This window comes from Thalia democratica, chromosome 4, assembly GCF_965202585.1.
Source record: "Thalia democratica chromosome 4, ktThaDemo2.hap1.1, whole genome shotgun sequence".
Lineage (NCBI taxonomy): Eukaryota > Metazoa > Chordata > Thaliacea > Salpida > Salpidae > Thalia > Thalia democratica.
The window spans coordinates 65,491,558-65,507,392 of NC_139168.1; the positions used below are offsets into that span (position 1 = coordinate 65,491,558).

General features: G+C 25.8%; 2 protein-coding genes across 2 annotated transcripts; one reads left to right on the forward strand and one right to left on the reverse strand.

Moving 5' to 3' along the window:
- Nucleotides 1–3,609: 3,609 nt before the first annotated feature.
- Nucleotides 3,610–5,075, reverse strand: LOC145833574 (uncharacterized). The gene is made up of 3 exons (XM_082940742.1): nt 5,023–5,075; nt 4,267–4,403; nt 3,610–3,919 (listed from the first exon to the last, which is right to left on the reverse strand). The coding sequence occupies exons 1-3, from the start codon at nt 5,035–5,037 to the stop codon at nt 3,610–3,612; spliced, it is 462 nt and encodes a 153-aa protein (XP_082796868.1). The 5' UTR covers nt 5,038–5,075.
- A 4,539-nt stretch (nt 5,076–9,614) lies between these two features.
- Nucleotides 9,615–12,218, forward strand: LOC145833575 (N(G),N(G)-dimethylarginine dimethylaminohydrolase 1-like). Its single transcript, XM_082940743.1, has 6 exons — nt 9,615–9,763; nt 9,941–10,076; nt 10,339–10,447; nt 10,773–10,969; nt 11,644–11,784; nt 12,114–12,218. The coding sequence occupies exons 1-6, from the start codon at nt 9,615–9,617 to the stop codon at nt 12,216–12,218; spliced, it is 837 nt and encodes a 278-aa protein (XP_082796869.1).
- The last annotated feature ends 3,617 nt before the right edge of the window (nt 12,219–15,835 follow it).

Sequence of the window (15,835 nt, forward strand, 5' to 3'; positions counted from 1 at the left end):
TTTATTTTAAGTTTAATAGATACATTCAAATGCAGAGTTAAGTTAAGAAAATTATTTATAATGTACGAGTTTTTTGATATATTGGTCATATACTATCGATACTTTCGTCTAAAGTTTTTTTTTTATAAATTCTATTTTATATATTAAAGAGAGCTCTTTTTATTAAAGTTGCTATGAAGGGTGTTTATCTAGTAGAGTATATTTTTATTATATTGTATTACAGCAACTTGCATACCAAAACAAAGCTATTAAAAATTAAAGAAAAGTTATTTTAAATAAAACTTTATGTGTAGTATTTTAGTCGTGTGGAGATTTACTATAAATATTTACTTGAAAATTTAGTTTAGAGGTATATTTTTAGCGAACTCAAAATAGATTTAGCTATTTTTAAACCTAACTAGGTTTTTAACTGGGATAAATATTTTGAAATTAATCGCATTCTGCTTTAATTTAAGTATGCAAACAGTGTAACTTTATATACACACTTTGCAAAAATACCGCTCAAAAGATTCTTGGTTTGTTTAAAAACAAATGTTTAAACAAAAAAATTTATTTTTTATTGCAAAGACTAAGATTTATTTTATTTAAATAAAAGTTATTAAACTTACAATCGAAAAATATAAACTAAAAAAAAATTAAAGTTCAAAGTTAAACTTTCGCTTGATGTTGCAAAAAGTATACTCAATTTTTTTAAGAAATACTTATTTAACTTCCTCGTAATAAAATTATAACAACTTTTAAAAGTTTTTCTTAAAAAAAAAACATTTGGTAGTATTCTAGAAACCAATAAGACTTTTATAACTGAGTATAACGGTATTAACAGTTTTAGTTATATGTAATTTTTTGTTTGTTTTATGGTATTTAAATTTTTGTTCAAAGCTTTTAAAATATATTTGTCCTTACCTGAAAGTTATTTTACAACTAACTCTTTAAAGTTTATGTTATTTAACTATTTCGTCCAGTCTTAGAAAATTAAAATAGAAAATTTTAAAGTTTTAGAACCATTAAAAAAAGGATGATTTATTAATAACGATTTTACATTTGAGTAGAAAGTCAAATATATGTTTTGCTGGCAACTATGGTACAAAAACTTTGTTTGAATGTTATACATTAGAAATATAAATTATTTTGTTTGTAGAAAACGAAATGAGTTCTGCACAGTTTGTTTGTTAATTACTTAAGTTGTTTTAATACGTTCAAAACCCACGTAACTTAAGAATGAACATCCCGATATCAACTTAAATGTGGTTATAAAACCGAAAAAAATACTTTTTAGATAGAAGTTAGTGAAATTAATCTTGTTCAAGTGAAACAAAACTTAAAATAGATTTTTATTTACGTGTTTTAAACATTTGAGTTTTCTAATAAGCTAAAAACTCAATACACTTGAAGTTCGTTTTGAACTATTTAATGATATTAAGTGTTTGGTGATTTATTACTTTTTGTACTCTGGTGCAAAAAATTGATAAACGTTTAATACATAAATAGTGTTAAATAACAAATATTATATACCATAGTCCATAGTATTTGTTTACTTAGTTTAGCTGTATAACACTTTAAACTCTTAAAGCTAACGTAGTCAATAATTCTAATATATTTTAAAGGTCAATTACGTAGATCGGGCGTGAATTAAACTAAAACTGTCGAAATGTTTTAAAATTAGAAATTAGTAAAAAATCAGCATTTAAAACCTTTTAAAAAATGAAACTAGCCTTATAATTTATAATAGTAGAGTTTTAGACTAACCATAAACACTCCTGCTTAAGCAAAAGTATCAGAACTTAAAGTAGTAGCTTTTTATGTGTTTTTTAAATTTTTCATAAATCAAAAAAAAATGTTATATTGTAAAATACTTATGTTTTATTAATCTAAAGCAATTTTTACATGTTCAGTTACTGGAAAATAAAGAGTTTGTATTTTAGAAAAAAATAAAATTATTTTATTTATGATTTATAGAGTATTTTCCACCTAATTTTTGAACACAATTTTAAGTTTCGACATCTGTAACTAAGAAATGTTTATGTTAGAGAATGTTAGCTTAGCGCTACTGAAATCTTCTAAAACAAAAGTTTCAATATATATATATATATATTGTATATAAACTTCATTGTCCTAATTTGTACAAACTCTGTAGGTTTACCAAGCCTACAGATAAATGGTGAAATAAATTCAAAGTTTAAAAAAGTATTAAAATGTTTTTATCTAACTTAGAAAAGTTAAAGAACTCCATGTTTAAGTGTTATATTGATTTTTTTATGCTTGGTTTTCTTATTTGAATGTTGTTCAAACTTTGTTTAAACGAAACATTTTTTACTAGCCATATGCTAATATTTAAGTCGTTGTTAAAAGGTTAATTTTCAATTCTTTTTGTTATAATACATGACTTTCTTATTACTAATAAATAGAAGGAAACTTAAAAATAAAAATTTCCCGCTTTTAATTTGAGAGTCAACTAAGCAACCTTTGTATACTACAATTTAAATACAAAATCTTTTTCTAATATTTTTCAGATATTAAAAAGTTTTAAAATATTTAAATTTCTAACAAATTTTATAGATTTTTTAAAGTTGTACCTTTTATCCTTTTAGTAAAAAAATATATTTAAATGTTTCTTGTATTCTTTTAATTCTTAAATTTTTCTAAATAAAAATGATTTTAGATAGTTTATTTTTTTTTATAAAAAAAATACTTGTTTTTATTTATAAGTCATTTATAACAAGAAGTTTTATTTTCATCAAAAAAAAAACAATTTCTAAAATGATATATTTTTATAAAGATTGTTTTTTACTAGTGATAAGTTTTAAAATTTATATTTAAATCATAGTTTACTTTATTAAAATTTAAATAAAAGATAATTTGGTTAACATAAAAAGTTTTAATATTTTAAAGTTTAAAAGATATAAAATAATAAAGTTTGTACAATGATTAGTTGAAATTAACTTGTTTGTTACGAAATGATGCCATTATTGTAAAAATATAGAACTGTACATAAATTTATTTTGATCAACTTAAAATTTAAGTTCGAATAGTTTCAAAGTTGTTAAGTTTTTTTTAAACTTATAATAAAATTCAAATGAAACATATTATTAAAAGCAATTTTTTTTTTTACAAATTATTTTTGCTACGATTTTTTTTAATACAATAGAACTTTGTTTTCGTATAGTGTCCATATTCAGTTTTAAAAAACTGCTTAGTACAATACTTACTTTGAATAACTTTGTATTATTTTTATTTATAAATCAGTACTTTACATAAATCTATCATTGTAATTGATGGTTAGGCAATGTACATGTTACAGAAATCTCTGACCCGCCATGTTTTTATTTGATTAAAAAATATTATTTAGAACCAAAAAATCTAAGATTAAAAACATGAGATTAAAATCTTATTTTACAAGTCTATATTGCGAAATACTTTATTAAAAACAAAAATATGACCAGCTGTGCCAATTTATTAAAGGTTTTATATCAGATAACTAAAACAAATGCAAAAAAAAAACTTACTGATGACAATCTAAAATACCAACATTTAAATTAAATTAGTTTTACTACATATAAAAAAGTAAAAAATTAAACAAAGTAATTGTAGCCTTTGTTTTTGTTGTAACTTCTAAAAGGCTTTGACTTGACAACTGCAAGCGATTGGCACCAGAACCGTCTTTCTCTCCTTCATTCCGGCTATTTTCCTGTTGGCGAATATCGGCTTCGTCACTAACTTAACAGAGTTGGGTTTCTCTATCTGGTAATTCCCTATGTTGCAACCCGAGTTGCGGCACAAGGCGGCCACGAACGTCTGTTTCAGTTTTCTGCACCTCAGCTCAACGAAGTCCCACGCTGCCAGAGCTCCGTTCGGGACGATCATCTTCCTCGGCTCTCCCGCCTTCTTTCTTATCGAGCACTCTTTTTGAACAATGAAGTCTCTGCGAGTAAACATACTTCGGTTGGAACAGTTGCAAAAAATAACTATTAATTTATTAAAACAAAGTTGAATACAAGCACAAGTGCAAATTATCTGTTCTAATTTTTACCAGCTTTTGTTGTTAAAAAGTCCAAGCTTGTCAAACATTAAAAGTTAAAACATTGCTGTTTTACTACTTTTTAAGTATTTCACAAGTTTGGATCTTTCGCCACCGAAACATAGTAATAAATAGAATAATTAATTCGCACTTGCATTATTATTTAGTCAACCTCTTTACCTGGTAAATTTATAATTTATTTTTAGTCAAGACAAACAACTATGTAATACTAAAGTAGATTGTTTTTTTACCTCCATGTCAGGTAGGCGATGTCCTTGGGGTAGTAGTTTATGGCGTCCGGTTTGTTGTGATCGTGACTTTGGTGCCTCGAATGTCTGACGGCAGAAGAAACGAAGTTTAAAAGAATTGCCACAACAAAAATTGTTTCCTGTGTAAATTTGTAGAAAGTTATCATTTGCAAATACTTTATGCAACTTTTGACTTATTTGGCGGATATTGAACACTTTTAACTTATAATTTATTATTTAGAAAATTCTGAATTCTTTCATATAAAGGTTTTTTATTTTTCGTTTTAATAGACTTTCGCTTAAGTTTTAAAATGAATATTAACGATATTAGAGCTTTGATCTAATATAGTTACTCAAAGTGGCGATGCTTAGTTACGTCATAAAAGCTACGAAACTTACCTTAATTACAGTTATCTCTCAAACTAAAATTTTTAACTAATTTTTCTGTGTATTTGAAAAGAAGCGTTACTTAAATATAAGATAGTAAAACATTATTAGAGATAGTCTGTGTTGCTCCGCAAACCTATATTACAGTAGCATACTTCATTCTAGATTACTTTAATCTTTTTAAGTATAGATAAACTATTGTAAAAAACTGATTTACATTTTACACTAATCAGTTTACAAAGTAAAATAAGCAAGTTGATTTGGATATAAAAAAATCATGCCAGTATGCTTACATAGAAAATGTTCACGTTGTACTAAATTCTTTTAGTAAAAAGTTTGACATCAGTATCTAAAAAAAATATTCATACTAACCTTTGTGAACACCATATCGATAGATTTTTACAAACCTGGATTCAATGTTCACTGTGTACAAAAATTTCTTAATATAAAAATTAAAGCAACTACATCCTTATATACTTGACCGGTAGAAAAAAAGTTAGTAATCAGATACCCAATGGAGACTAAGATCTGAAACGGAATAACATTTGTTTTGATTATTTTCACAAGCGTTTAATATTATTTTTAAATATGAGCTTAACGAGTGTATGTGCAATATTTTGTTTAATTTATAATCAAGAAGAAGTTCATTAACTTTTCAGTTATTGTTGCAAACATTTAAACTTTTCATTTATTAAAAAATATATGTACGTAAGCTCAGTATTGCTTAATAATAATGAAACTCGCATATCTATTTGTTTTATATTAAAATTACTTTAAGGAAACACTATTGTAAAATTGATCTGTAAGGTTCGTACTTAACCATAAATTATTTTCAGGTTAGTTTACTGAAAGTTGATATAAAAACTGTTATACCTAGTCTTGAAGCATTTAAACTTTCACATATACAAGCATTTTAACGGAGAAAATTATTGCATGACATTTTTTTTTGTATATTTACAAAATTCATCGTTTGAAATAATAACCTTGTCAAACTAGAATAGTTGTTTTACTTACATACATAAATATTTATGTTGAACTTAAGTTTAAGTTTTAATCAGTTTTTTACCAAAAATATTTTATTCCTATACTATCTATTAACTATTAACAAACTTAAAGAAATGTTTAAAATAAAATAAAAGTTTGAGTTTTTGTAAAGATGTTCATTTGAAAAAAATAATATTACTAGTTGTTATAAAAAAATATTTAAATCGATGTGCATACTTTTAATGTATAAGGAACCTTTAGAAAGCTTTCAACTTTAGGTAAGTAGTATAACTGGCTTTATTTTATTCTTTTATTTCATTCTTAAAGTATTAGCCTTTTAGTATGGTTTTTGCCATATGCTTGTTTTTGTTATAAATAGGTTTATTTATGCGTAAAAATTATGAGAGTTTAAATCATATTTTATTAATATATTTGTTTTGTAACAGCTTGTTAATTTTAATTAGTTGTTATATATAAAAAATTTCTAATTAAAAAAAACACAATCTTTTGGAATTATTCAATGAAAATTTAATAAGTAAGTTTAAAAGAATAAATTTAATAAAGATGTCTAAAAAATATATATTTTAAGCATTACTGAGTTTTTAAGATTATTTTTTTATAAACTTACTAAACCTTAGGTACATGTATATCACCAGCTCGTGTTAAATAAAATTTAATTTGTGAAAGTTTACTAGAGTGTCAACAATAAAAACTTGCGAAAGTACATTAAAGATTTTGTTTATGAAAACTTATCCTAAAGTTAAATACTTATTGAATTCGTACATTGACGAAATGTTTCAAACTAAATACTGATGCAACAAAACATTAAAACATGACATGCAGTTTTCATGTGAGCAGTTAGTCAGTTAATTTTGTGTGCAGCTGGAAGCAACAATTTCTCTTGAACGTATTTTGTGAATGTTAATTGTAAATATTGTTTTGTTTTAAAAGTCAATATTTCAACTGGTGTTTAATTGTTTAAATATTTAAGCCAGATTTACATGCTTTATAATTGATTAAATTTTTTACAGTTTATTGCTTATTAAAAGTTTTATTTAATTTTTAGTTTATTGTTTTAAGTCTTTTGAAATAGATTTAAATAGCTATTAATTTATATTGAAAATGTGTTTATAAAAGTAATTTATAATTTTGTTATGCTAGTATTTCTTGTTGTGTTTTATATAAATGATTCATCACTTAAAACTGTCTTGTCTGATTTAAATAAAGTAACCTAGAGTAGCATTAAGTATTTTATAGATAGTGTCCACTGATAATTTACAAGTTAGCACCTATAAGTAGTTTAAAGTTATTATGTCTAACTTAGATAATATTAATTATAAGTTGCCTACAGCGGGTCCTGACCATAAGCCTGTTAGAATGTCACCCCGCCTGCAGGAAAAGTATGAACAAAAAGGTCAGGTTGACAATCTACCCATAGAAAGTCAACCTGACCCAACTGAGGCTTTAAATGTTGGCCCACCAACATCCATAGCCCACAATTTAATAAACATAATAAAACAAAAGTAAAAAGAGTTACTGATTGAGGGTAAGTGTATACGATAGTAAAAATAAATATAAAACAACTAATAAAATTATTAAAAAAAAAGAAAAGCTTTTGACCGAAGGTAAGGGCTAGGGGTAACTGTGATAGAAAAAAAAAATTAAAAAATGTTAAAAAAAATAAATAAATAAAATAAAAATAAAAAACTTACCGACCGAGGATAAAGGTTAGAGGTAACAGTGATTACAAAAAAAAAAATTAAAAATATAAAAATATACATTAATAAAATATTTAAAATAAATAAATAAAATTTAACCAGTGCAAAATTTTCTCCGTGCAAAAGTGTCTTCGTGCAAAAAATACCCTTGGCGTGGAAGTATATTCGTGCTATTTTATCTTCATGCAGTTTTATTTCCTCGTGCAAAATAGTCTTCGTGCAAAAATATCTTCGTGCAAGTTTGTGCACTCGTGCAATTTTGTCCCCTCGTGCAATTTTGTACGCTCTTGCAAATTTGACAGCTACCCATGATTTGTATTTTATAAGCTTCTGTCATAAATTTAAGACAAAAATTAATATTTTTGCGTAAACAGCAATGATTTGAATGAGACCCTTATACTTTTTTTTTAATATTCTTTTACAAATATACAAGTTTTATTAAATATGTAAATGTTAAATCTTTATATTTTTAAACAGTGTTAAAATTCGACTTATGTTAACAGAAAGTTTTAAATTGATAGTAATTTTGAAGTTATTTTAGTTAGAACCTCTTTTAGCTTATGATAGGGTCGTCAGACAGTAGCGGCCCTTAAAGCCAAAATCTAAGGCCACCGAGGTACTTTTCAGCTCAAAACATGGCTTTCAAAAAATGTAATAGGAAAGTTATTGTGGTATAATTTAACAATGAGACTCCTAAATTAACAGCTACTAAATAATCGTGTTTTATTTTATCACTCTATTTGTAAAAAGTAAATTTTTTTATGAACTTATCCTTCAAGAATTTATTTTACAAACTAAGTTTCGATCAAAGACCTTGTCAGTGCTTAAATAAATCTTATTCAAATAGTAAAATGTTTATGTTGATTACTACAATTGTTTCATAACAAACGCAGCCCGCAAAGACTTTTATTAATGCAATGCTAGCAAGTTTATCCAGAAAATTTCATTCTTTTGAAAGGCTGCTGAACCCCACTTATAAAATTAGGAACTTAGATTTTATCTCGTTACGAGTTTCCATAATAGCTCGTAATATCTGCTATAAATTTTTAGGAGGTTTAAAGATAACTCTATAAAGTTCATTAATTTTTTTTTATAAAACTTTATTAACATTAACCAGCTAATTTTAGAAACATTTTTTGCGCCTTTTTTAACCAAACCATACTTTGTAAAAAACCAAAAAAATGAAAACTTTAGTATAAACAAAACTTAAAGTTGAATACATTTTAAAATTTAAAAATAACTATTTAATTTTGAACTGCAAATTTATACTTCAAAATGAAGCGTGTCAGTCACTTACTATTTTAGTTATATAAATAAATAGAATAAATAATTCAAAAAATACTTTTTATATTAAAGTAGTAGCTATTATAAATTCAAAGTTTCAATTACGTACAGCTCTTCTGAAGAAAAATATATTTAGTAGTATATGGAAACTTTCCTAATAACTTAAACATTTGAAAGAGATTTATGACAATCAAATAGAGTAGGTTTTATAAGTTCCTAATGTACCTTTTTTATGAATAAACAAACAAAAAGCTAGCAATCAGCTACATAATTGAACAATCACTTAATATTACTAAACGTGATTTTTCTAGACGTATACTTAAATTGTGTGCGTAAGGTATTCATTTTAGCAAATTAGTCATTCGAATGACTTAACTAATTACTAATTATTTTTTGCTTGGTTGTTTGAAACTTAGTTCTTTTTTATTGTTACAAAGTTTTGTTATTAACTTCATAGTATTTAGAAAAGTAGTTGTTTATTTCTTAGATTTTGATTTCTTATGTTAAAAGTTTTTTCAATTTAACAAAACTTTTTTGAAAGTTAAAGTTTGTATTTGATTTCAAAAAAATATTAAGTGAACGTTTTAAACATAAATAACTATTATCATGTTTATGTTTAGATTGCACAACTAAATTTACTTTTGTACAATTATCTGACACTTTTAAAAGTGTCTATAGATTATTCAACTACAAAAATAAAGACGCACAAAATGTTTGGTCCTCGGACCTGGTGCAGAAAGCCATTCGGTTATCGTGATACCACGGATACTTTCTAACACCTTGTCCAGGACGTTAATTTTATTTGTGTCTTTATTGTTTTTATGTTATTCAAAAAACTTTATTTTTAACTTTTTATCAGTAGACAATATTAATAAAAATTGCAAGGAAAACATTTTATAGAATTAATGATATTTCTATATTTTTTAAGTTGTAGTAACTTTTTAATTAGATTTTGAAATTGTAACGTAACGACTAATAATGAATGATAAAAACGAATTTTTATGTAAATCGGTTCTGATGCGAAAACCTGCCAATTCTCTTGCAAAAGAAGCACTCAGAATGGAGCCTTCAGAAGTTTGTATGGATAAAATAAACAGGCAACACGAACAACTAAAAACCGCTTTCGAGTTAGTTAAAACTGTTAAAAGGTTTTTAGTTGAGTATAGAAGTAGAAATAAATAGAAAAACAACTCGTTTATTTTCTAATTTAATTTTATTAGATAAACTTTGTAAGTAAACGGCAAAAAACAAGCTGTATGATTTTGTTCATAACTGCTTTGTACATATTATTAATATTTTCAAAGAGATTTGGGGTTGAAAGTAGTGATGATGGAAACAGATGAGATGCTGCCTGATTGCGTGTTTGTAGAAGACCCTGTCGTTGTGGTAGGCCAGAAAGCCATTTTGACCACAAGTGGGCACGTGAGCCGCAGAAATGAGGTTCGTATAAAATAAAGTAAAAATAAAAGTATTTTTATTCTCAATTTAATATTTACTGTTTTGAACAATAAACAGCTTTTACATGTCTTTGAAATTATTTAATTGTGAGTAATAATGACGAAAGTCAGTGACTAACAAAATATTAAGGTTTAGTTTACTACATAAACGTGTTTTATTGAAAAACAATTTAAATAAATTAAATGATTTTTAAGCACAATTTTTTCTTTAATTTTATATTTTATCTTAATGCTTTTTTTTTCAGAAAACTGCAATGAAAGCGCAGTTAGAAAATATTGATGGACTGCAGATTGCAGAAATGTCAGAAATAAACAAGGAAGCAACATTGGACGGTGGAGATGTTCTGTTCACTGGTAAAAAATATTTATAAATAAAATTTTTAAATGTCGATCAAAGAAACTTTGCATCAATAATTAGCTTACAGTTATACCTTTTGTAAAATATTTTGTTTCAACAAAGCTTGTAATTCCTTTGGTTTACAAGCAAGATGCTAAACAAACTGTTTTAATAAATGCTATAGTCAGCACTTCTAATTTAAACTTTTTTTAGTCTTTTTTTTTAGTTAATATTTTTTTTGCAATTATACTTTAAAGATTAGGTATCTTATTATGTGCATAACTGCTTGAGCAATCAATTTATTTATGAAAAACATCTAAAAGATTTCGTAATACGTTAAAGGAAAGGAAATGTTCGTCGGGTTGAGCACGAGAACAAACGTGGAAGCGGTTGAAGTGATGAGGAACTACTTCAGTGACGTCACTGTGCACGCAGTAGAGGTGAGCGAGGAACTGCACCTCAAGTCATGCCTGACGTTGGCGGGAAGAGGGACCACACTGGCTTCCGTCGGCACGCAAGCGACCAGGGACATTTTGAAAGTAGTTTGATTGTTGTGTTTGTCATAACAAAGTCTAAAAAAATTTAAATAGTTTTTGTTTTAATAAATTATAATTTTAATATAGTTTGATAATTTTATATAAATGAGTTTGAAAAACTTGAATGGTTCCTTTTTTGACTAGTGTAGTGTTAATAGACTTTTGTTATAACGTTGTTTAAGAATGTTGTAATGGTTTACTATAAACAAAAAAATATCATTAGGTTTCTAAGTGGTTGTATAATTTTGAGTTGTTTTGATATTTGTTAATGTAATAACCAAGTTTAGAAAATTTGAACAGTTTTTATTCTTAGTTAAGTATAATATCGATTTATTTTTGTTATGACGTTGTTGAATCTTGTTTTAGTGTTTTAAAAAAAGTTTCCATCAAGATTTTAAGTATTTTTGTAATATTATGGAGTAAGCAAAGTAGTTGATTCCTATGAACTTTTAACAAAAAACACGATGTCGAAAGTGTAATTTTATACTTAGACGACATAATTCCGATTATGTTTTACTTATAAGCAACTTTAAACTTAACTAGAATAGTTTCTACGTTTTTTTGTGTAATAGAGAGGGAACTCTTTGTTTAACACTATCACACAATAAACCATTTCTTTTTTACTTGCAAACTTTTCTTTTTACTGTTCAAGATTTAAAACAAAAAATAACTTACAGAAATTCAAAGAAGCAGCGACAGAAAATTACAAGTTTATAGAACTTGACAGCCTGCCGGCTAGATGCAACGTCGTATATCTTGAAGTTGGTGAAACCTCAGTCGTTCTCCACACACCAATGACTAGTGACAAGGAAATTGAGGTTTGTAACGAAAATTATAAAAAATATTTGATGGCATACAAACATCAGTCTCGAGCTCTACCTTTTGCAACAAAAACAACTTTTTGGGCAAAAGTGAATTTGTTGCATTAATTGTTAAACTCTTAAATAACGCAAATAAAAATCAAGTTACTATTTATGTTATCTAGTTTCAATATACTTTTACAAAATAAGACGTTGTTGATAATTTAACTTAGTTCTTTAGGTATTGTTTAGACCTTTTAAAGCTGTTTAAGCGTAAAAGTTTCTTTGCGACTGTAAAATATACTTATGTAGAATTTTTTTTTTTTTAATGTAGTTCAACATTTCAGGCTTTGAAGCAAATTAACGTTGAGAAGAAAATAGAGTTGGATTTTGATGAGTTCGGAAAAGTAGACGGATGCCTTACCTGTTGTTGTGTTATTATTACTTTTTAGCTTATAAATTTTATAAGTAAAGTATTTGTATTACTTATATATACAAAATATTTCACAAATTTATTATTTTTTAGTTTTATACCATCAGAAAAATAAAAAACACAAAAAAATTTACGTGCAGTATCAAAAATTTATTCATTTTAAAATTGTTTAACCGTTAGTTGTTTTTCAATTTACAAAAATACCACACAACAACAAATTTCAAACTTTTATCCACACAAAATAAGCCTAACATACCGCTTGAAAACTAAATAACATTTCAAAAGAGCTATGTTTTTGATAAACTTTTGTGTTTTAATTTTACTGATTATAACGAGTTTTCTGTTATGTCAATTAATTTAGTGCAAAATATTAAATATAGTGGTAATTTTAAAATCTTGATCAACTGATTTTTTGACTAAAAATATAGCAGCACTGAAACTTTTTATGTAATTAAAAGCCAAAATTTAAAAAGCTAATTACTTGTTACAAAAAATAAAAAAACATAACTGTTATATGATATATTTGTTTTCGTTTTTCAAGATTTTTGCTAAATCATGTATATCTATTAAAATTTGAAATAAATTACTTCTTAAATATTGCTTAGGTTTAGTTTATTTTTGTTGCATTAAAAATAGCTCAAAGCACATAAACACTTTACATAACCAGCTATATGCGTAAACAAACCTTCAAAAATGCAGTTTATTTAGTACGCATCTATCTATAGCTGAAGTATGAAACTAATCGTGCATTAAAATAAATTATTTGGAAAACAAAAGTTTATTTTTCGTTCACAAAACATATGGCTAGTAAAAAAAAATTTGTAAGCATTAATTTCTTTAACTACTAGTTTTAAGTAAAGTGCAATAATTATTGTAACACTTTTACTGAACGATTAACTAATATATAACATAAAACACCTGTAACTGAAAACTAAAAGCACAATTAATACGGTTGAAGCTAGATAAACATTGTAAATTTTAGTTAAAAAGTTATCAAAACTTACGCCTACTAAAGCTAATAATAAATAAAAATAAACTTGAACTAAAATTTTAAACGAAACGTTAAATACTTAGAAAATCGCTAATATTTTACTATTAACTATAATAGTCTCTCTAAAACTTGCTAATCAATGCAACCAGCAAAGTACGTTTGGATTTTTACAAGTTTTCTATTTCAATTAAATCAACAGTTGTGAGCGAGCTACGGCTGATATTGTCTTCGTAAAACTTGATGACGATTTCTGGACAATTTTTGTTCAGCTCATCAGCGTAAATGTAGTTGGGTAACTATTTTTCACACCTTTGTTGTGTATTACTTTAATAATCGACTTTGTTTAAGATAAATTTATCATTTTAAATCAGATAATTGTGTCATATAAATAAAACGAATTAACTTTTTTATCGAAAATTTACATTCGTGCTAATTATACATTTAAAAAAAATTGTGTAAACTTTCTTTTTTTTTATGTATTAGTGATTTAGTCTAAAGATAATTTCAATAGCATAGCAAATTAAAAACAAGAGGTTATTAAGCGTCCAAAAGTTTATTATAAATTTAATTAAGCTATCCTTTTAAATTTATATGTTTAAATATTCTTTGTATAGTTTACTACGCAACTATTAACGTATAGGACCTCACCACTTTACTAGGAAGACGAGTTTATTTTTTCTTGTTGTCGCACCGAGAATTCTTTCAGCTTTCAAACCGCTCAAAAAACGCCCCTTCTTTGTTTTCCCAAAACAATGATCACCGCCATTTTCTATGTTTGCTAAGCGGGAAATTCCCGTTTTCGAAAATGGATCATGGAGATGAGAACCAATTTCTCTTTCAAACTGTCCAATCAGATTGTCGCATTCTAAATTTTCTTTGGGCTCCCATGAGTTGTGAGTGCTTCGATTTATAACTTGTTTTAGTAAATATAAATACAAATAATTTTAACTTTTGATGTTTTATTTTAAGTATTCAAAATGTGTTGTTCAAATAAATAATCAAATAAATGAATCACAATGTTTTGATAGTAATACAAATTGGTCTTGAACCTTTTGGTTTACCGATAAAAAAAACACAAATTAACAATTAATCATTAAGAAGTAGAGGTAAAAAATTTACACTTTTTCGTTTACTTGTAATTTATAATTTGATTTGCAAAATTGAATAGTTACTAGCAGGGACGTATACTTATGTGCGAAAAAACTTTCTTTTATTCCAGCTTGAAAAGACTCTGCTTTCTTAGCTTTTAGTATTTATTTATACTTAGTTATGCACTCCTGAGAGATAATTTAAACATATATGCACTCCTTAGCATTTTTAGTGTCGTAAAAATTAAACGAATTAAATACATCCGAATTGTAACATTTAGCGCGTTAAAGCTTTAATTTGACAAAAAGCTGCATTGCAAAATTGATTCTAATGGATGCTGTAGCTTCAAAATTCAAAATCATACAATTTTATGTTACAAAAATTTGCACAACTTGTTGTTACTATTGACTACGTTAATTGTATGATTTTCAAAACAAAATAAATGTTTTTGAGTTGAATTGTGGTTTTCTTATACTTATTTTTAATGAATGTTTTCTGGGTTTACACAAGTGGCAACACATAAAGAGTCATAGGAGGTGTGGAGCAAAATAAATTGCCTTGTATACAGTTATCACTCGTACTTCAACATTCCATTTTTGATGTGTTAACATAACTGCATATTTTCAGATTAAATACAATAACATTATAGGTAGTTTAAGTTGCTGTGTTCACGCTAGGACGTTATCACGCATCATTTCGATGTTTTAATTTTTGTAGATTCGTAACTTTTTTGAGCTAGCTACGTCACTGGTTACTACTGATTAACAAACTAACTGGTCAAAGCCCTTGTACTTGAGAAAGTAACAAATTTTTCCGTTAATCATCAGCCTTGATATTACTTTTTCAACTTCAAATATTTCTGGTAACCCCTTGTATTTTGCTGACATTTAAATTATTATATTTATTAAAACTGCAACTATATTATTGTAAATTTTGATAAAGTTGTCATCTAATATTATTTTATGTTTTCAGATTTTCCTTAAGTTCGTTTAAAAACTTACGAACAATAAGTAAGTAGAAAAAAAAAAACTATAAGTTTTAAACAGAAAGATCTTGGCATATTTTATTAATGGTTGAATTTTTTTTTATAATCACTTCTAGATACTTATTATTTTTCTTCGACTGATTTTACTTTAAAGAACTTACTTAAATTTACTAGATATTTTGTTTTGTAAAAATTTTATTCAGTTTTGTTATTCAACCTAATGATAAAATAAGTTACTTGAAATTCCATCAACAATTTAAAATCGTGTATAGATTCTACATAAAAAAATAAGGTAAAAAACAATACGTAAAATGCTCAATTAATAAAAAAATTAAAAATTAATTTTTAACTTGATTAACTGCTTGCAGCTACTATTTTCAGTTAAAATTAAGTATTGTATTAGTACAATCACTATTTTAGATTGCAGTATTTTTATCAATGTATATAAATTGTTAAATTATTTAATTATTGTTAAAATTGCAAAAAGTACAAATATCAAACAAAAATTTTCTCTTGTTGATATTTAAAGCTTCTGTTGCTTCTGTTTGCTTTTCTGTAAAGAATTTGTTTT

Excerpts from the sequence above, each read along its gene's own strand:
- LOC145833574 (XM_082940742.1), bottom strand. Across the intron at positions 3,920-4,266 it reads ATCGCCTACCTGACATGGAG|AGACTTCATTGTTCAAAAAG; the intron begins GTAAAAAAACAA and ends GTTTACTCGCAG.
- LOC145833575 (XM_082940743.1), top strand. The coding sequence starts at position 9,615 with ATGAATGATAAAAACGAATTTTTATGTAAATCGGTTCTGATGCGAAAA. Across the intron at positions 10,077-10,338 it reads ACGTGAGCCGCAGAAATGAG|AAAACTGCAATGAAAGCGCA; the intron begins GTTCGTATAAAA and ends TTTTTTTTTCAG. Across the intron at positions 10,448-10,772 it reads TGGAGATGTTCTGTTCACTG|GAAAGGAAATGTTCGTCGGG; the intron begins GTAAAAAATATT and ends AATACGTTAAAG.